The 21833-nt window shown below is 36.8% G+C and overlaps 1 protein-coding gene across 1 annotated transcript; it reads right to left on the reverse strand.

The window, feature by feature from the left end:
• Positions 1-325: 325 nt before the first annotated feature.
• On the reverse strand, positions 326-21827 carry ATF7IP2 (activating transcription factor 7 interacting protein 2). The gene is made up of 11 exons (XM_026061886.1): positions 21766-21827; positions 19310-20178; positions 15683-15816; positions 13785-13919; positions 13413-13496; positions 12817-12977; positions 8260-8321; positions 7243-7295; positions 4873-4942; positions 2373-2476; positions 326-959 (listed from the first exon to the last, which is right to left on the reverse strand). Exons 2-11 carry the CDS (start codon positions 20166-20168, stop codon positions 555-557), a joined length of 2067 nt encoding a protein of 688 aa, XP_025917671.1. The 5' UTR covers positions 20169-20178; positions 21766-21827; the 3' UTR covers positions 326-554.
• Positions 21828-21833: the final 6 nt, after the last annotated feature.

Here is a 21833-nt window from a genome sequence, read left to right on the forward strand (position 1 = left end):
AAAATAACAGAGGTACTACAGCAATGTTGTCTGAACTAACGTATCTTTAAAAACTTACACTTGGGAAGCTTGTGCTGTTTAGCAAAGAGGGTGAAATAAAAGAATCCTTCCTATAATTTTTAAAAACAGCAGTAAGAAAGATGCGCCCATCCCTTTCCAAGCATTCAAAAGAGTTTAGATCCCTAAACTTGTGGTTCATTAGTGCCACTCAAAGAAAATAATGAAGAAGAAGAAACTTTTATTATAATTTTCAATTCTTTCATATATCCAGTAATCCCTTCTGATATAATAATAAAGATGCAAGAAAGTAAAATGTGGAAGTAAGTTCTAAAAAAGTCTTCATCTTTTTTAAGGCTGTAGAAACAAGCTTACAAAATTAATGGAATAAAGTTCATAATGTAAGATTGTAACAAGTAGGAAACATAAGGAAGTTAATACTGTCTGCAGTACAAATAATGCTTTGACTCAAAACTCTCTGCAAGTAAGAATGTAGTATTTCCCACTGAAACAACAGCAGACCAGTTGCTGAGGTAGTCTGGGTCTTCAAGAGTTTTTTAAAGACTTAAGGTAATAGACTGTATATCACAAAACGGTCCATAACGTCCACATATATCTTTTGACTGAATGGCAAAGTAGTATGTCTTTGGGATAGTAAACTGTGATAAAGAGCAAGCCATTGGAAGTGGCAAAGCCCTTATTTTGCCTATTTTCTTCCAACGTGATGCAGAAGTGTTCCTGAGGTTTTCATGGAACAGGTACAAGTGATAACTGTCTAGGGGAGCACACTTTGGATCCATTTCCTTAATGGTCCATGACAGTGCAATCCCCTTTGGATTTTGCACCTGAGCCACTTTTAGTTCAGGCTTCTGAGGAGGGACAGTGTCTCTGAATTCTTCAGTGAGTTCTGGACAAGGAGGGATCCTTGGCAGTGAAGGAAGATGTGGAAACTGCTTGGGAGCCTAGGCGCCAAGACAGAAACAGCTGTTATTTAAACAACAACAACAACGGCAAATGCTTTTTATTCATACTAACTTAGCTTTGCGCAAATATATAAACTTCTGAGTTGCTACTATCTGTACAGTTTCTAAGCCAACAAAAGTGTCACAGATTATCTGCAGTCAATGTATTAAGCACATTGCTGATACCTAATTTCTGTCTATCCACTATGCTCTTCCCCAAAGCACAAAACGCTCCTTGTACTATAGTAATACCAACTTAGAACAACTTTTGTTCTATCAAAAGGATTGCTGCAGAGGCTACAATTAAATCTGGAGAGATCCTTATTTACTTTGGATCTTGAGTGCACTGACACAATTTCTAGACATTTTTTAAGGGTTTTTTTGGGGGTAAATTTAGACAGAAAGCAAAACTGTGCATGTACTCAGTTACTTAGTTTTAAAAATGGTGTATATTGCAGAGATGAGTAAAATTGCAGGTGTCTTCATCAAATTCAGCAATTATCATCAATTTTAACAGATATTAAACACTCCTGATGGTATCTGGGCTACATCACATAACAAGTTTTGGTTGATTTTACTGCTGACTCCTAGAAAAGAAACGTTGTATTCTATTTCTCATCCAAAAAACCTCCCCCAAAAAGTGAACTGTGCTTCTGAGATTCAACTCAGCAAATTTAAATCAAAAATAGGAAAATGGCAGTTGTGTTGCTGTCATAAATGCTGGTCTTCAGAAGACTTAATTCAAAACAAATATTTAGGCATATAAAGCATATGCACACTGCTTCACAGATTCAGCCTTCTTTATGTATTATCAGCAAGAAGTAAAAAAGAAAGAAGTGCTATATTCTCTTTTTTCTGAGTTTTTTTTTTTTTAAAGATACTACTTTAGACATTTCATATACTTTTAAGTAAAAAATTTCCTGGTGAAAAAAGTTTTACTTACACTTAAAGTATCTGTATGGAAGCATTAAAACTTTTTTGGAACTTAAAAGCTTACAGTAGAAGTTTAAGTCCTATTAGCAAATAATGATTTCACACATTTTTAGGCATGACAAATTTGGGGGGGGGGCGGGGGAGGAAAAGGAGAGAAAGCCCCAGTAGAGAAAGAGAAGGGGAAAGCTGGAAGGACTTGAACAAGTTTTGGGGTTGGGTTTTTTTTGCGTTTGTTTCTAGCCACAGAATCTCCTGGCGTTAAGTGCTTGCTTCGAGCAAAAACTTTACTGTTCTATTATCATTACCATACCGCCTCCTAGTGGCACAAGAAAAGCTTACTCCTTTAAAGCCACACTTTAAACACTACTCCTTTCCCATTTGATAAAGGTCATTTTCCATTAAGTTCTATACTATTCTGCAATATGCAAATCCACAATTTAAAATTAATGTAGTACAAAAGTTGAGTAAAAGAAAGAGTACCTCATTTGATGTTTCTGCTGGTAGCTTTAAGCAAGCTGAACTGAGGCACGCTGGCTTTGAATTCCCTTCATGTGATACAGATTTCTGATCTTTTTCTGTTTTGCCTGCAAACAAGATGCAAGCTTTAAATATTATTTTTCTACCTATTAAAAAAACAGCTTTATTAAGATCCTCAATTCATATATTAATGATTTTTCCCTACATGCATGGATCCTTCCCTATTGTAAAATGTGATAACTTCAGAATAGGACTCTCTATCTTTACAAAATAATCTACCAAGTGCGAATTTCTTTAAACTGCAAAATTGCTTCATCTTAGTATAGCTAGATTATCAGTAAGTGAAACTGGAACAGGATGAGTCCATCCTGAATCCCTGTAACCACTGATTTTCATCTTCAAATCTTGGAGAAATTAGGTGGATACTACTTAATTCCATACAGAAATAGGGGCAAAATTCTTCCATCAGCCAAACAACTTTCAGATTGTTCTTAAATAACTATTTACCTGTTATTAAAATTGCAAAACCAACTGAATGGCACATTACTGATGTGGCAGTTTACAAAAACAATAAATAATTTCAAATAATCTAGCTAATTCCCAAACAGATCTAGTAATACAACTAAATCAGATTTTTCACATCACAGGATTTAACAATTTTTCTAGTAAGAAATCTGGTTGGTAGTGATTACAAAGAATCGGGACCCAGTTTTAAAATTAGTGTAAAATACAAATTCGCCACCAACTATGCTTAGTTCATCAAGAATACGTTCTGTACATATTCAGAACAAGAATGGGAACCTACCTAAGTATCTGCAAAAGGACTGTAGTGAAAGATGCCAAATTTTCTCTTTTCCCTTACATTTAGGTACAACTTCGATTACTCTATAGGAGCCAAGCAGTCTTTAAACTGTTTATTTTTTAAAATTGTTCCTGACAAAAATTAGGATGCATAATCATCTTCAAGGAGGAAGGCTCATCGACAGAACTTCTAAATTAAGCATTTGGGCCAGCTCCAAATGTAAAACAAACAAAAATGGATTTAAAAGTAGGGCGACAGTGATAATTACATAACTGAGCAAAAATCAAATTTAAGTCTTGTCTGACATACCTGATAAAACCTACTGTTTTACATTAATCCAGAAAGGTCCACCTAATATATGTTTTGATAATATTCTAGCAGCATCTTCTTTTTAAGAAAGTATAACTTAACTTTACCATTTTGTAGCAATTACGTAGCAAAACTCAATGCCAAATCACATAGAAGGCAAAGGAAATACTTTATTTAGCTTTCTAGGAAAGCTGACTGGGCCCACTCGCACTATTATAACTGCAACCCCGAAGCCATGTGTGCCCAGATAGCCTAAGCCGGACTACTTGTGTGCGACAGCAGAGAACAAGGGAACACCAGCGCTCATGTCCTCACTGTATGTCCTGGGTTCCTGTTGCTGGCAACACTGATCTGGATTTTGGATTTTGCCTTTTATACCCTTTTAGGAGTGGAAAGTTATTGTGATCTTTTGCTTCAGTATCTTGTATCACCCTTTGAGTCTTCAGTAGAACTGCTGAGTCAGACACTGTCCTTCCTTTTCCTTATCTAGGTTTCTTATGGCTCCACCAGCTGTTCTTTGTCTTCCTGTCATCTTATCTTATGGCTTCAGTTTGTTCTTTGTCTTCTTGCTATCTGGTCACTGCATGTAATCTCTCTCGCTCTCTCTCTCACACGCACACACACAGGTTGTGGTCCAGGAAAGGCTAACCTCAGCTAATGACATATGCTATATTTTGACACTTTCTGTTTCTTTCTTTCTGTTTAGCCATTGCTTTTTCTTCCGGTACTTTTGTGCATGGATTCATGTTTCTTTCATACCAATCTTAGTACTTCCATTGCAAAGTTCTATAATCTGATTCTCCAAAACCTTAAGAATCCCATCCCTTGCCTCAAAGTGAACCTCTGGGGAACTAAGAAAGAAAATGCCTCATTTTAGTACAAGTAAGACACATCTGGGCGGTTCCTATCATGCTGAGAACACGTCTCCACTTAGCTGGATGAAGACCAAGAGTCCATTTGTTTATACTGAGCAGTATCCTTTGCAACAAGAACATAGTGTGACTAACTTTACTACCAAGCAGTTAAAAAAGCTGTTCAGTGTAACAGCTTGTCTTAATGAGAAAGTATAACTGTTTTCTCCTTGTAAGAGCAGGGGTTATGACCAGAAGAGGTAGATTTGTAGTCAGCAAACAGACATTCCTTATGAGAAGACAAATTCTTTAAATATTGCTTTTCATCTCCAAAAACAATTCACTGCTATCATGGAGATATGCAAGGGCAGCTGCTAACAGGAGAGTGTTTTCCCTTTGAGAAATGGATACGGTTTTATGATTCTACAAAATTAACCTCTCCTTAGAATAAAGTTACATAAATTAAGTGATTCATAGTTACACCTATCCCATTAAGTTTAGGGAGATGCTGAAAAGTAAGTTAACAAAATGTTCTTTTTACCTTTGCTAGAATTGTGCTTTTCGTCTTCTGTTAGGTCAATCACTTCAAGTTTTCTTTCTTTTATTTTGCTCTGAAAAAGACAATCACTTGAATGTTTCTCTTTCAATTTTAATATCAAGCAACTACAAGACTATTTAACAGTTTGCAGAATGGAACATACCTGTAAGCTTAGATTTCTTACACAAAGAGAAAAAAATTCTTATAAAAACACAAAGTTATAGAGCCAGGCATAGTATATATGCAGAAATTCAAGCAAGTAAAAACAATACTTGATGGTCCACAACAAACTATTTAGAAAGTCATTTGAGGACACCTTCTAGAAAGTCATCTAATTGTTTGAGGACACCTTCTAGTACAACTGGACCTAGGACCGGACATATCAGTAACAATTTTGTGGGCGCTCTAAGAGCCAAATTGTATCATGTTATTTTCTTTGCTATTCTTATGAAAAATAGTCACTCAATTGATAAACTTAATAAATCATTAAATACCATGTGTTTTTATAGTAGCTTTATATGAATCTAGATTTATAAAGTTTTGCCTGCTCTCCCAGAGGAAGAAGTTTTTCCCATTGACTGAGCTGCTGTTCCTGATATAATTCCACTGATGAGATACATTGGGAAGAAAAATGTCACTACAAACACTTCAGTACCACCATGATCTCTGGATTTCTCTGAGGAGATACAAATTACCATGGTAAAAGACATGATTCTCAGTGCTTGGATTTTTGCAATTACCTATGATTATTTTCCTCAATCAAAAAAATGCAGGCAAGAAAGACTGCTGATTCAGAATCCGAACTCCTCAAAAAGCATTCTGAGCACAGTCTAAAACAAAAGCATCCTTTAAAATGGGAAAACAGGAATGAAAATGCAGTCTATAAAAAGGCTATGAATTCCAGTTGGCCAATATGCATACTGTAAACAAATACTTTATTACACTTTCTGATAGCTTGAGTAGAAGTAGGGAGATGACATCATAGGCAAATTGAAGAATACTAGGTTAGAGTAAATGGTTAAAGTGAAGGTAAGTTTGAGAACATACCAGTCAAAAATGTCTTCACATGAATATTTTCAGAGTAAAACCATGTATCTCTAGTCAAATCTACCCTTCCAATCAAGTATGGGCAGCTGCCCCAATCCCACCAGCGCTGCCTCACCTGACATTGTGTTTAGATTTCACATCATAATCACAAAACATCAAGTTTTTCAACACCTGAAGCCCAGATCAATGGCATGAATGACCTTATAGCCCACAATATGATTCTAGTCTACAGGCTTCTGTGTTATTTTAAAAATGTGATTAACACTTAAATATTTTTGAGGAATATTTCAAATACTGAATTGCTATAAGTCTATCTCAACATCAATCTGTAGGTAGGGATGTCAACATTAGACTTGGGAATCCTCTATTAGGATTCCAAAATCCTATCCTAAACTGTATCTAGACTTTTCTTCCAGTAGAATACTAGCTGATAAACCTCTCTTTGAAGAAGAAATGCAGCTTGGCAGAACCCTAAGATGGTACTGAAAAATTTGTTTGGAAGCATTCAGAGAGGGATTTCAGGATAGTCAAAGACACTTTAGGAAGGTCTGAGAAACTCATCTTTCACAAAATCAAAAAATAATACTGCTTGAAAAAGGTAACATACATGGGTTTTGTTGTTGTTGTTAATTAGGAGTGAGGCTTATCGCTTCCTGGATTGTATGGAGAAGGACTAAAATGGTTTAAGTTTACTTTCTCCCTCCCCCCTTTTTTTTGCAGGTCAGGAAAGCAAGTATATCAACTTGGTTTCATTTAAGGGATCAAAAAGTAATTTAGAGCAAACTCTCAGTGCTGGAAGAAAGAGACCTACTTTATTTTTTTTCTTTAAATATTCACCTTCTATCCAAAATGAGGAATAAATGAAGCTGAATAAGTGCTTACAAGACTAAAATAGCTCAGGATCAACCAATATCTCTTTGGCTCTCATTTGCTTAACCTAATTGTTTCTGTTGTTTTCCATGCACCATGGAAAACTCCATGCATCGAGGAGGCAAGGTCTCCATTTCCAAGGGGAAAACAAGCACAACATTTCTTCATCACTTTACATATTATTCTTTCTTCTGTAAGTTCATCTTTAAGAAGGTGGCAGAACAATTATACAAGCAAGAGGGATGACAGCCCATACCTACATTATCTGTTCAAAAACAAACAAACAACCCCCCCCAAGAGATTCAATAGGGGTTGTACCATCTTATGTTTGTTCCAAATACTAATCAGCTGTAAGAGTAACTCAAAAGCCAGGGTACTGAAGCGGTCTACGTACCATCAGCTACAATTTGTTTTATTTGAGAAAAACATGAAAAATACTCTTAGTTTATTTTTTACCTGAGCTGTTGCTGACATTTCTGCTTGTGTAGATATTTGGTTATTTGGAATATCTGTAACACAATTTTCACAAATGTTTAAAACATGTTTTGCCTGTAAGTCTTAATTTATACTGTTACAAAAATACTTTTTAATAATTGTTAGTGCAACAGTATTATAAATCTCCCTCCCTCCCAAAAAACATGGGACAGTTATGGAAATAACAGACTTACCAAGAATGCACAGTATTGCCTTTATCTAAGGAGCAACCATCTAGCAAGTCAACTCAACCTGCTTGGAACTGTCTTAGAGGGGATCTAAGTATGAAATACCTCTCGGTAAGGAAGCAAGGTCAGAAAGTGTGTGTTCTGAGATGCTGTCAAACATTTTGCGGGCTAGCATTTCTGCAGAAGTTTTCCCCAAGTTAATTAGCCCCAATTGCAATGAAGAAAGTATGTGGGTAGAGAGGAAAAAACAGCCTACTGTGTATTAGTCTTGATTAAAGGGTGGTACTTATGCCCTTTAAGCAGCAACCACTACCAGAAAGAGGAAAGAGCTGCTCAGAATTCTCACTCTGTCATTACATCATTTATGTGGCAGATTCACCTGTAGAGTTTCCAATGCTTTCAAGTATCTATGAAGTTCTAACAATTTCATACAGACAACTAAATTAATCCTCTACTCCTCCTATGCTATTTTCTGAAAAGAATGTTGTAATATTAAAACAAGTGGTGCACTGGATGTGTAAAAACTGTCATTAGTGCCCCCTCATACAAGAATACTAAAGCAAACGTTTTAAATAATTGAAGTCTACTGATAGGGTTTATTTGTTTTTTAACATCTACATAAAGTGAGAGGAGAAAGCTTTTTTTTTTCCCCCCCAAAGAACTGGCACATCTTTGAGTATTTCAGAATCAAAACTGTATTTTAATGACATTAAAAAAAATACATTAGTAGCCAGCAATATGCTAGATGTACTCTGTATATTCTGCAGTATATCCATTATGCATGCATGAATTCAACATTAAGTTTCAATACCTGAATTATTTGCAGTTGCTGAATTTTGGCCTTCCACAGAGATCAGTATGACTTCATCAGAGCTAATAAACAAAACAAAAATAGATAAAACACATTTAGAGATCCCTTCAACTTACCAACTTGTGCATTGCTACATTTACTATTTAACAGTGGAGTGTGCTATGTATCAGGAGAATGTATGACACTCTAGACGTCTTTTCTAGAAACAAACCCTACTTGCTTCCATCTCAGTAAAATAACTAAGTCATTTTGCTTGCTTTATGAAAATAGGGGCATGCATTAATTGAAATTCTGTCCACCAGCAGTATGTTTCTGTGCTTTCCAAATTGTAACCCTCAATTACTCACATTACCCAAAACCCGACGACTTCATGATCTCACACTGCATATCAAATGGCATGAGATCTATTGAGGTATATTTTGTTGTCTCAAATCCAGGGTTACTTAATATTCAAAACCATCAATAATTGCCATTAGGCATACTGATATGCATACACACTAGTAAGTCGGTTTTATAGTGTAAAGGATGAACAAAATCCCTAAAGAATTTATCTACTTATTAACGGCGAAGCTAATCCAGTTGATCTCAGGCATAAAACATCTGTTTAAGATCACATGGACTGGAAACATATGAAGTGTAAATTTACTCAGAGAAAAAGATAACAGCAATTAAGGGGACAGTTTGACATCTGCACTGCCCGTACTACAGTATACTTTCTAGGTTCACCCATCACCTGAACTGGTGCCAAATGCAGATTAAAGCTATTCTATAAAGAGGTTCTGTATGTATAGATACTGTACAAGTAGAGAAAATTTTAAGTATCTAGGCTGCATCAGATTTACTGCATCTATTTAGATCAAAAACCAGCAATTTAATTCAGTAGACTCACTGTACATATGCTACATACAGTGATATTTCTATTCAAGATTTCCCCCAAAGAAACATGGGAATCCCATCCACATTTTGTTGCACAGTTACAGCCATGCAAAAGTTCTCATCTTTTTTCCTCTGGATACCCTGTAGCTGATCACTGGTTACAACTAAGAAAAGTATAACCTAACTAGTTAGAGCTGTGTCAAATTAGTGTTTTGAATCTTATTCATATTCAATAACAAATCAACAAATTCTCATTGCCAATTATTCAGGGATACTGAAAAGACTTTTTAGACAAGTGAACCCTTCCTATTTCATTTTGCCGTTAAGCAAAGATTCAGTTATTCAGATGGTAAAAAAAGCATAAGTTAATGCATTTTTCTTTGAAATAAAAAAAATATATAGAAGAGTGAAAAATAAGATCATAATTTATTTTTTCAGATTTATATTGTGTAATTAACAGTATTTGGTTTATCTGGACATAGTTTTCTCTGTACAGATACTAGTTATCTGTTTTAAGGTTTTACTCACCATGTGTTTTTTTTAAAGTGAAACTTCAAAGATTAACATGAGCATTAGGAATCAAGTTTTATAGCTGAAACATTCTGAAAGGTACTCTGCTTAAAAACTGACAGCATCCCTTCAATACTTGATATCAAGCAATGCCATAAAATGTTTTGAGTTCATGCTATGTTTGCTATAAAATACTTCAAGTTTTTTTTTCCTCCAGATAGCTTATCTCTGTTATTACAGACAATAATACATTACACTACTAATTTATTTCAGATTTACTTAGGCTGTTAAAAAAAAGAAAAAAAAGAAAAAAAAAAGAAATACAGACTGCCCTGCCAAAGAAAGGAAACTATGATAACCACTAATTAAAGTATAGTATCCTGCAGCTGTCCACCTTGCTTCACTAAATTCTACAGTTCCTCTGTCTCTGTATTAATTGAAAAATTGTCTCACCTCCCTAATTCATCCAATCTGCCTTGTCAGCCCATGAACCAGAAAACAGCTTTTGTGGTTTACAGACCCAGCTACAGAAGCCAAACAAGGATGTAAGAGAAATTAGGACTTGTCTGCAAGCAAATAAGACTCCTAGTACGGTTTAATACACCATAATCAGTGGAACACAAGGAACACTAATGAAGCTAAGCTAGCATTCACAAGGGAAGGGCCAAAAAAATAAAAAAAATAATCAGGCACTGGAATATCAAGCAATAGGAAGCCGAACTATGACAAGGTTGGGGGAGGATCACTTTCCTTCTCCTCTTTCGAATATTTCCAAGTTAAATTCTATCAACTCTAGTTCACAGCAACTTTACCTTTAAACATAGGTAACGCGTTTTGTTATGAAACAAATACTAGGCAGAATCATGAAGTATTTTTTAAGGAGGTGACATCATTACTTTAAAAGTAGTATTACATGTCAGTGTGGCAAGGAATCTGTATTTCTGAACACATTTCACTAGATTTAACATCACCATAATCAAACACTTTGAAACCTTAGGTTCTCAAGAGAGGTGGAAAATACACATCCTGATTTTAGCATATCTTATTCATTTAGAGTTATCAGTTCCTGTAAGCAATTAATCCTCAGCCTTAAGGATTAAGATGGCTCCAATTCCTTTCAGAGATACTGCACTTGCACTCAGGAGTCTTCCCATCTCTGCCCACCCACTCAGGCTTCTACCAGTTGTGATGATGTTACTGTTGGGTTATTCCTCCTCAGACTCAGGCTAGCGGTGCATGAGCCTGTCCTGGCTTATTCCTGAAGTAAAAACTTGAACTGCCAGTTGAAGAATCCTAGGAAAATGGTGGGTAGGTAAGGTAGGTAGGCAGGAAACAGGTTACAAGACTCCAAAGAGTGAACATCCTTCAGGTGCATGGATGATCTAAGAGGCTGATCTAGTACAAAATATGACCCTGACACTTCACCCAGTGTGCTCTGTTCCTGCTGTCTGCTCAGATTCTGAGATGCTAGTTTTGGGGGAAAGAGCTCACCATCATATTTTAAGCACATGCGATAATACATATCGGCCCTTTTATTCATGATCCATACTAAACCCCTAACAAGCCTGTCAATCATTATGAGAGCTGTGAATAGGGAATAGCGACTGCAAACTTCCAGAGTAAGTTGGAAGGAGCACGAGAAGGGGAGGGGTTAAACTAAACATTGCAAGTAGACTGGAATAAGAATGAAGATCCCATACGATTCCAATCACACAGAATATGTGTGTTTATCGCCAGATTAAATAAAGCAATAGAACAACATCATGTAGGGGATGAGGGGCTTCTTCACAAGCTTGAAAACCAGATTCCAGCTATAGGACAAGGATTTCTGCAACTTGCACAGTCATTTGCACATTAATTAACCACTTTACATGTGCATTTTTTTTTAATTGGATTTTTGGTCCAAATCATAGAAATATAATCAGTGAAACACTAGCAAAATCTAGGCATAGAAAAATCCATATGAAACTGATTTCTGTTTACTTACAAAATTTCCTCAGGAAAGAAGTTATCTCTGAACCTGTCCCTCATTTTTTACATTATTAATAATGTCTTTGTTTTACATTGCCTTGCAGCTATTTATTTATAGTATCCCATCAACAGTAACCAAGGGTCTGATCAAATCTCTCTTGGTACTACTGAATAAGTGGAAAATATAGAAAGAATACAGCACATAAATATTTGTTTGAGCAAAACTGTTTATGTACACAAAATAGCTTTATTTTGCCTTTGTCTATATTCAGGCCAAAGCAAGTTACTATTTTCTTACTAGTTGGTGCAGAAAAATCGTGTTTGGTAAAACGGGAGAGGAAGAACAAGAAAAAATAGACATCTGGTCCCCAGTGTGTCCACTGGAGGGAGCTGGATATAACACAGAAAGAGGACCCTGCAAGCAGCGGATGGGCAGTATTACTCCAGAGCTCACACTCAACCAGCACCAGAGGATGGGAACAAGCTTCAGTCTCAGATCTGCCAAGACAGAAATGAATGCAAACTCCTTGCCAGCTCTGTGAGGGAGCATCTGAAGATTTCTTCCATTTTTTTCTGCATGTGCGCAAGGCTTCAAGCAGAGGACTGGTGGTGAGTTTTTGCAGGGTGCACACAACTTACACGAGAAGTATTGTAACTGGTGGAACACTGACATGAACGAGTTAAAATATTTTAAGAAATTATTTTAAAAATATTGTTTAGAATTCCCTTGAATGTTATTTAGTATATACTGACCAAAAATCTCATAATATACAAAATTGTTTTTCTGGAATTTGGATTTCTCTCATTCTGAAAGTGTCTGAAAAATGGAAATAGAATGCAGGACATTCAATGTTTTTATATTTTGCATTAAGAAGTTACCTGGAAGATTTTTCCTATCATGACCACTCAAATATCTTTACACAGACATTCCTGTCATTCAATAAGAAATCAATGCCCTAACAGACCTGTTTGTCTTTAAGCACTTTAAGGACTGATGATCTAGCTTGAGCTGCAATGGATAAAGTGGAGATATGAGCAACAGCACTGAGCACCTAAATAACAGCTGAGTTTAAATTCAATCATAAAACAGAATTTAACTGCCACTGAAGAGTTGAGAGAAAGAGTAAATTTTCTCATAAATGTTTTAAAGCAATATAAGGCCATTAACTACATTTTTAGAATTCAATTATAGACACCTACCTTGCATCTTCTGAAACACATGCTGAAGTGAAACCAGCGTGGGATGACAGTAAAAGTTTACTTGAGCAACTTTGTTGTGTATTTATGGTATTCAGAAAGGAAGCAGAGGATCCAGGCTGGTTTAGAATTGTATTTTGGGAGTCTGCACTTGGAAGCCTTGTCTGACAGAGTAGGAAACAAATACTGCATTGTCATAAAAGCCACAATACAAACTTGCTTATATTTGCAACAAATGCTAAGTTACTCAAGCTGCATTTAAAAACAGAAAAGAAAACCCAAACAAGCAAGTCCACAATAATACCAAAGCACATAGTTTTTTCTTGAAGATTAACTTGGTTTAAAAAAGAAAAAAAAATTAACGTTTACTTAAATTTTGAGGCTAATAAGCATCTCACTTTACCTTATCTCTACATGTCAAAGATCAAACCAAAGATCCCCTAAAGATCAATCTCTATCAATTTAAGAATTCTACATAGATTTTTGTTATTGATGCAAGTGAGAGCAATGCAGCTAGCAAAGCTACCAAGTTTCAGTGTTACCCATTAGTTTGCAATTAGTCATTAATACCTCTGTTAGCATACGCATCTGCATCGTACCTGATGAGCAACCATTTTTGACAACACTTTCTTCTGAAATGCTATCACAGTGTTAATACGTCTCTCAAGTTTTGATACTTTTTTCTGCAACAGAAAAGAAACACAGTATTACTTAAAATTAAAATTCAGGTTTACCTGAATTAGTGACATGTTATTATATGTTATCATCATACAAGGAGTAGACAGTGAAACAACTGCAATTTAGAGAAGTTAAAAATACAACTATTATTAAACTGATCTTTATGTCACACAAGATGAAAAGATCACATACTTTTGGGGTCTTCTTTCTCTAACGTAGCATAATAATCATAATCATGTGTAGTAGCATATTCAGCATGCAAAATAGTCATACATTTTTACAAAGAAACTTACTAGGAATGTTATAGCTAGTTCTTCATGTTTTTTCCAGCATTGTGCCTGTTCAACTCTTCCACTTAAACCTTCCAATTTATGATTAAAGAAGTCAGTATTTAAAATTTCCATCTGCTCACGAATCATAAGTTTGATCTATAAGAAAGAAAAGCCATATTTCAAATCTAAAAATCCTTCAACACTGAGATAACTATACAAATGAAATGTTAAACTTAAAATCTAATTAAATTTTTAGGGGAGGGAAGAGTCCTTTTCTTTCTAATGTTTTTGTGGCATTTCTGGCAGACATAAAAAACATTGAATTCCGTACCTTGGCATTCTTCTCTCCATTATATTTAACCCACTTTGCATATAGGAGGTGTCAAAATGTACCTAAGCACACCTTCCAAAAATTTATAGAGCTAAAATTAATATGTTTACGTCAACCATTTCCAGTGCACTAGCAGTAGTTTTAAACATTTGTTTAACATTTATGATTTTTCTATGTGCAGAATTTTGGAATTTGCTCTTCTACTGGCTTGAAGATCAGAAATTGCTGAAAGGCAAGGCTGCTTTTAAGCAGAGAATACTGATGAGCAAGTGAAGCTTTTTATAATGAAAAATAAAACCTTTCTTCATGACTCCATAAAACCTTTAATATGAATTATATTTTAAATAAGTTATAAATAATTTTAATTACTACTATTAAAAATTCAATATAAAGTTCTGTGTTGATTTTACACATCAGGACTGGTCTCCTTGATATCAACCACAAGGCAAAACTGTTTACGTATAAACTGGACTGAGGGTGTATCTTAATGTCAGGAAAACAAGCAAGATTTTGTAAAAGATGTAATGAGTTTCCTCAGAAATTTTTTTTATTAAAAACCATAGTATAGATTCCTGATTATTATTCTCTATATGAAGTACTTCTTTTCTTTTTCTGTGATAAAAAGAACCTGCCAAACTCATTCCTTTTCTTGAAAGTCATTACTGAATTGCTTTTGCTTTCTTGCAACAATACAATAGTTCCCTCTTGTTTTACAAAACGCAAAGAAACAAAAAAAAAATTTCTAGCTTTTTTCCCTTAAAGTATTTATTTCTTATCTTACCTGATAATTGTTAAGATGTTGAGACTTTTAAAATACTCTGTCTTAATTCCTTGAACTTCATTAAAACATAGTTTTGGGCCCCAATTAGAAGAAGGAAAAAAAAACAACACTGAAATTCTCTAAGATGCATATTGATGAACAGTATATATTGGTGTGCTATAACACTGCTAAATATGAAAGATACTTACGTTGAAGGCACTCATAGCCCCAGATTTCTTCCTCTCGCTGGTCATTCACTACTGACATAAACCAACAACTAACACCTTAGACATTATGCTCTACATTCTACCTCTGAAAGAGCAGCAGCTGATAAAGAAATATTTACTTAAAATAGAGATGAACTGGAGATGAATTTTCAGCTGCTCTCCACAAATGGAGAAGGAAATCATTATTCCTCTGAGTAATTCCTCCTGTTTCTATCTTCTAGAAGGAGGATAATTCCATTCTGTCTTAAGCAAATTATCAAATGCAGGAACGAACTCTGACACACACTTTCAAAAAGTTATTGCAAGATCCACACATAAAGTGAATGGTACTTCACCTAAAACATGCAAGAACTGAACATGTGTAATTATGTAATTTTTGTCTTATATGACAATCAAAATACTTTAAGTTTCAGTTAAATAGAGAATCTATTCAAAATAACTTTTGTATTTTTCCCCCCAACATGTATTTGAATTCTCCCTAGAAAGACAATTACCAGCATCCCTAATGTTGCGCTCCCCACCTGAAGTTACAAACAGGATAATCATATCTCCGTTTTAAAAAACACATGAAACGACAAACATTCAAAGCACAGCAATGTACCTTTCCCAAAAGGTTTTCTTCCTTTTTTGACACTGTACAAGTATTCTCTTTCTTGATTTCATCAGAAATCTTAATGCGTTTACACTGGATATTTTCCTTGCTTCCCGAGCATACCCTCTTCCTTTGAGTGTTCTCTGAAAGTAAACAAAGCTCACATTAGCCTTACAAAATTCATTCTGTATTACAACATACAGAATTACAACTCAGGGCTGGGGAGGAAGGGGAGCAGTATTATTCAAATCACCTGATGTGCCTCCTTAAATATGCTGCAGCAGTTTGATCTTATGACTGGGACACAGTATTTTGTGTGGAAAGATGAGGAAACCAGCGAGTCAGGCAAAAGTGTAGTGAGGGGAAGAGATGGAGAAAGAAACAAGATCACTGACGATTGCTGCTATTAATTTTTTCACTATTAAAACTTTATTAGAGACATTTATTGAGCGCGCTATTTCTCTCCTCTTCCTTTTTCCAGCAACAGCAGCAGGCTCTCTACCTTGAGACAGGTAGATAAAAGACAACGATGCTGTTTCTGCAGAAATAACACCAAGATATGCCCGATGGCTTTTCCCTGCTCTACGCTGGGCCAGTGCCTCTCAATTTCCTTTATTTCAGAGTTTTTTCACATATCAGAATAAGCACCTTCCTGGGATTAGGGGTCCTTTAAGCCTTATCATCTGAGAAGCCAACCTCAGGTGCACGTCAGAACCACCATCATTTTTCAAACATGAGATTCCTTCTTATTACCAGCAAACGAACTACCTCTCCTCCCAACCCCTCTTTCTCCTAACCACATTAAAATGAGGAATGACAGAGGAAATTATTCTCTAGGGGTTTCAGAGGTAATATTTTGTAGTCAAGGAAGAGTCTTACACTGGCAACTTAAAGATTGTACTTATCTTGCCAAAAGAACAGTATTTCTGACTCATTACTTTCTGATGATGCATAAATTTAACAAGAATTTTGTGACTGTACAACAGCTGTTTTGCCCCTTTCCCAAGCAGAAACAAATCCAGAGGACAGAATACTTCTGTTTCACTCTGCTAATCATCACACAAGCAGCAGCAACAGCAGTAGAGGCAGTTACTGAAGCAACTGATAGGGCTGGAAGACTAACTCTCTACCCCCAAAGAATGTAAAGGTTGATACAATGTAAAGGCTGATATGCTGAAAATGAATGAGATAGAAGGACACTGGCCTCCAAAAAAGTTTGGATTTTTGTTCATTTAGAAAAGTAACTAAGCTATCATTACAACGGTAAGGGTGAAAAACTTAGTTATCTTTTACTAAATAGAATATTAAGATACAGAGTACTGCTCAGCAAACAACTGTTTGCAGAGTTTCATTTATATATTACACTATCACAGTCAAAAAAAGGTAATTAGGACTGTATATAGCAAATACTTTTCAAATTATCGAGAACACATAATTTAAATAGCTACCCATATTAAAGTTTTTAAAATAGTAATAGTAAATTTTTCATGCACTTAGCAGTGCATTAGAGTAACTGTGAAATTCAGCATCTATTCTACGCAAACAAGTTTTCCGTTAAAGCAAGTATACAGTTTCTGTGTCAATGAAATATGACCTACTCAACATAGTACTAAGTGCTAAAACACATTTGATGAGCATTTCAAAGATTCAAGAGAAAGAACTGTACTGAATTTCTAAAGTGGTAATTAAAATGCATGATAATTAAAATAGCATTTATTTTAACACCGAATCCATGCTAGTTTGCAGTAAACAGGCTTATCGCAGCTCTGATCACAAGTTGTACTGCATTTTTTTTAGTTATGAAGTGTGATTTTCTTAAGACAAAGAAAAGTTAAGCACAGCAGTGATCAAGAAGAGCTTCACTCTCCAGGAGATCAGCTGGCTTGCAACCACTTCCTTCCACCTCACTCCAAAAAGACCAACAAAACCTCACCTCTTCCCCTTCTAAGAGCTAGGTTTGCATGACTGCCTTTTACAGTAGTATTTACTTTTTCACTGTCACTTATTTTAGGCACTTTGCAGAAAGACGACTCCCTTTTCTACACAAGACAGGAGAAAGTCTTTGTACTTGGGAGCCTGAACATAAGAAAAAGGATCAACCTTCCTCCTAATTGTAAACATCCAGGAACCTGACAATTAAGCCTGCTTCCACACATCCTGCAAGTACATCATATTTCATCTAATTAACATCCCTCAGTTGCTACTGTATACACAGCTAAGCACACATCATGCTCACTTTTTAAACATTTGCCCTAGTTGAGACATACAGCTTTGCCTAAGCCAGAACACCTGCAGGAATCAGTTTTAACACGAACTTTTTTCCGGGAGGAAGAAAGGGGTGGGGGACTGTTCAGGTGCATCTTCACCCCCCCCCCAGCTCCCCCGCCCCCAAAACATTTGGCTTTTGTCCCAATGGTGAATGAAATAACTCTCTACTGATTTCCCAATAATACGAATTTAATGACAAGGTTCATAGCAATGTTTTCAGAGGCTCAAGAATCATGACTAGTTTTTTGGGGATCAAAATAAGGCACTAGTAATTATTTCAAATTTTGAGATACTATTAAAGTTTTTTAAGTTAACTATTAGGCATTTTTAAGGAGACCAAAATCATCACTTGCATCTATGAAAAGAGGTATTTTGCTCAGATTTATTGCCTTATGTATAAATACAGTGTTACTAAAACATGTATTAGAAATAAAGCTTACAGCCAGGTACCATATAAATAAAAGCAAAGTTGAGGAAACTGCTTTGTTTTGTCTCAAACCTCCAAACTAGTTGGTAATGATTTGCTGTTTCAAATTTGCTTTGATGCATCTTACGCAAAGTTGTTAACAATCATAGCTGCAAAATACCTGTTTAGCCATGTTAGGCTTAAAGATCCATCACAAACATGAATAAAGTTACCCGTTCAATACAGTGCTTGTAATTTTAAGTCCCAAATCCAACAATTCAGTTAATCTCCTTCTGCCCAGGAAATCCTGACCCTTGGTTAGTTAGTTGCTGATGCCTGAACACAATTTATCCTGACCTATGCATTCAGAACAGGTCAGGATCGTCCTCATGTCAGGTAAAATGATAATTAACACTATAAATATTCTCATAGGAGAGGTGGGTTAAAGTAGAAGCAGAGAATTTCAGTTAGTAAACTGCAACAGTTTGGTCAATAGAGAAAGTCTTTATGTAAAGGGCATATTATTGGAAGAGTGGACTTTCTAATCTCATACTTCTCTAGGAAAAAAAAAGTGAAAAATACTTATTCTGGGATTAGCTTCTCATTTTGTTTTTCTTGACTCATTCTTAGGATCATTTCCCTCCTTTCATTATGTGCTTCTTCTACTGTGTTGTCCTGCATGCACTAAGACTGTCACCATGCTCTTCCTGTTTCACCACAGCATATGAAAACAATCCAAACATATGGAAGGGGTGCAAAGGAACCTGCTAATAATATTTCTTTGGCCACCCAAGTAATTTCAGAATAGTGCACTGGTTAGAAAAGCAGACAGTATATGAAAGAATAACCAACAGAATTCTCATGATAGAACAAAAACCCATATATCAATCACAAAGAGCTAAACTGAAAGAAATTGCCCTGAACAGTGAAGCACTACATCAACAGAAAAAAGCAATGCTTACCTATACTAGACTCGCACAATGTATCCGGCAGCATAATTTCATCATCTTCAAAAATATTTGAACTATCATCTCCACCAGACACTTTACCCCCAGACAGAGCAGCGTTTCTGTCTCTCGTAGTCTTCATGGGAGTAACCAAGGCAGCACAATTCTCTTTTTTCTTTTTTGAAGCATCTATTTCATCTATTTTTTTTAACACTGGAACAAGTTTTTTAGCAGGCTTTGTTCCAGGTTTTATGCCCATCTTTTCTAGGATGGGAACAACACTGTTAGTTCTCTTACCCTTACTCTCACTGTCAATCGCAGCCTCAGAAGCGCTCTCTTTTACCCGATCAATGGGCAGTCCATTCAGGCTCGAGCACAAACACACCTCAACTGACTTGGATGGTGCTGTGCTTACACCATTTTCATACCATTTATGAAGTATAACTTTTAAACATCTGGCATTTAAAAGTTGTTTTGCATCTGAATTTTTGTTGCAAATTATATCAGGCACAGGATCTTGACATTCTTCTTGACTACTATTTTGATCGACGTTTATATCATAACAACATTCCTTGTTGGCTACCGAGCTAATGCTGACTCTTGGTAGAATCACTGATGATTTTTTTTCAGGGAGCACTGAAGTCGCATTTGATTCAGAAAACACTTTTATTTTGACATAATCCTTACTTTTACAGATTATATCTAAGGTACTTGGCTGAAGAGAATGATCTTTAGTTTGCAAGCCATATAAAATCTTCTCCTCTGCTGAAGCATTCCTTATTTTATTCGGCTTTTCTACTTGCTTTCCATTACTTGGAGTCATGGGTTTTTTTGCTTGCAAAGGTTTCTGCAAAATTTTATTGGAATACTCCATCTTCCAGGCCCTATAACAAAGAACTGGATTTTAAAACCAAATACATGGAGTAACTCTTGTCTAAAGTCTTTATTCTTTGCTTTTGCAAATACACAATATTATAAAACCTCTACTATAGCAATTTATTAACTCATATTTTAAACATCTCTTCTTGTGTCACAGCAGGAAAACACCAAGTAAGTGTAAGAGTGTTCCCCACATTATGCTTAGGAACAGCAATGGACACAACTCTAAAGGGAACCTAAATAAAAATGCAAAGAGTTAGCACAAACAGCACCAAATGCTATTTTTCAGTACTCTCAGTTAGATTTAGGGCAGCATAAAACATTTTGCTTGTTGTTCTGGAAAACCTTTGTTCATAGCAAAGATAAATGTGACTCATAGCTACAGCTGTATCAGCATTTAATGAAAACTATAATTGCTTCCATTTAACTTCAGCTAATTAAAAATATTCTGACAGCGTTTAAGTATCCTGTCACTTTCAAAGGCATACAGACACCTGATACTCATCCTCTGAAGCTCTCATCTCTGCAGACCAACAAGATTTAACTCTATTTTCCACACTACTCAACATAAAGCGAGTGTGATGTTGGGAAGATAAAGATAAGCATTCGGAGCTGCTTGGTGTCAAAATTTCACAGAAAATAAGATGAAAGGCCTCTCATTAGGTCACTTGCCTGTTCCCCAGCCCACAGTGGGATAATGATACCTATATTAACTTGGACAGGTATATTTCAAAACTATAACACAACCTGAAATTCCACAACCACCCCAACACCCATTTAAGACTTCAAATCTTTATAATAAAACCTGAAACTGTTTTGCAGCAATTTAAGCCTGTTACTTCTCACCCTATCCTCCAGGACCATTAAGTTATTCTCTCCATCTGCACACAAACCCTTTATATATTTGAAGATTAATGTTTCGCCCAGTTTTCCCTTTTCAAATTTATTCAGTATTATATTTTTTAGACACTTTGAAACATTGCCATTGCTCTCTTCGGGACACGTGCCACCAGCAGCGCACCCTTCTTGAAGCGCGGTGACTGCAGTACATGCGTTAAGATACTAGCAACACTGAAGAGAACTGAAGAAAACCCTCTGCCTTTCTCTTTTGCAGTCTCTAGGTTTCCCGTCACATGCTACATCCACAGCGGTTTTGTGACTCGCGCAAAAGGAGAGCGCCCAGGCCCCCCAAGCCAGGAACACGGAGGGGCTTTCGGGGCCTTTCTGGGCCAGCAGACGCCGGGGCGGACGGGTCCCGCCGCGCACCGAGGCGACCGGCGCCTTCGAGCCCCCGCCGACGGCCCGGCAGAAGCGGCCGCTCGAAGGCCCGCGCGCCCCTGCCGGCGAGCACCGCACCGCGAGGAGGCGGCGGCGGCGGGGACGAACGCGTGACTCGGCCCCGCACGCTCACGCCCTGCCCCGCACAGCCCCGCTGCGAAGGGGCCCTCAGGCGCTGTGCGCCACTAACGCAGAGGCCGCGGGTCCGGGAGGGGGAGCGAGGGGGCAGGGCAGGGCAGGGCAGCCCGACCGCGCTGGCGCACCCCCACGCGCACCGCGCCTGCCCCGCGCTCCCGGTATCCCCCCGCCGCTACCTGCCCAGCAGCGCTCCGCTACAGCGGTCTAAGCGGCCGTTGTCACCCGGGCGCGGCCCGCGGGGCTG

Source organism: Apteryx rowi, unplaced genomic scaffold (assembly GCF_003343035.1).
Source record: "Apteryx rowi isolate R43461 unplaced genomic scaffold, aptRow1 scaffold_186, whole genome shotgun sequence".
NCBI lineage: Eukaryota > Metazoa > Chordata > Aves > Apterygiformes > Apterygidae > Apteryx > Apteryx rowi.

Bases quoted from the DNA above. Each gene is read 5' to 3' on its own strand.
- ATF7IP2 (XM_026061886.1), bottom strand. From the start codon at position 20,168: ATGGAGTATTCCAATAAAATTTTGCAGAAACCTTTGCAAGCAAAAAAA. The intron at 13,497-13,784 runs GTAAGTTTCTTT...TTTCTGTTGCAG, and splicing joins AACTAGCTATAACATTCCTA to AAAAAAGTATCAAAACTTGA. The intron at 8,322-12,816 runs GTAGGTGTCTAT...TTTGTTTATTAG, and splicing joins TGTGTTTCAGAAGATGCAAG to CTCTGATGAAGTCATACTGA.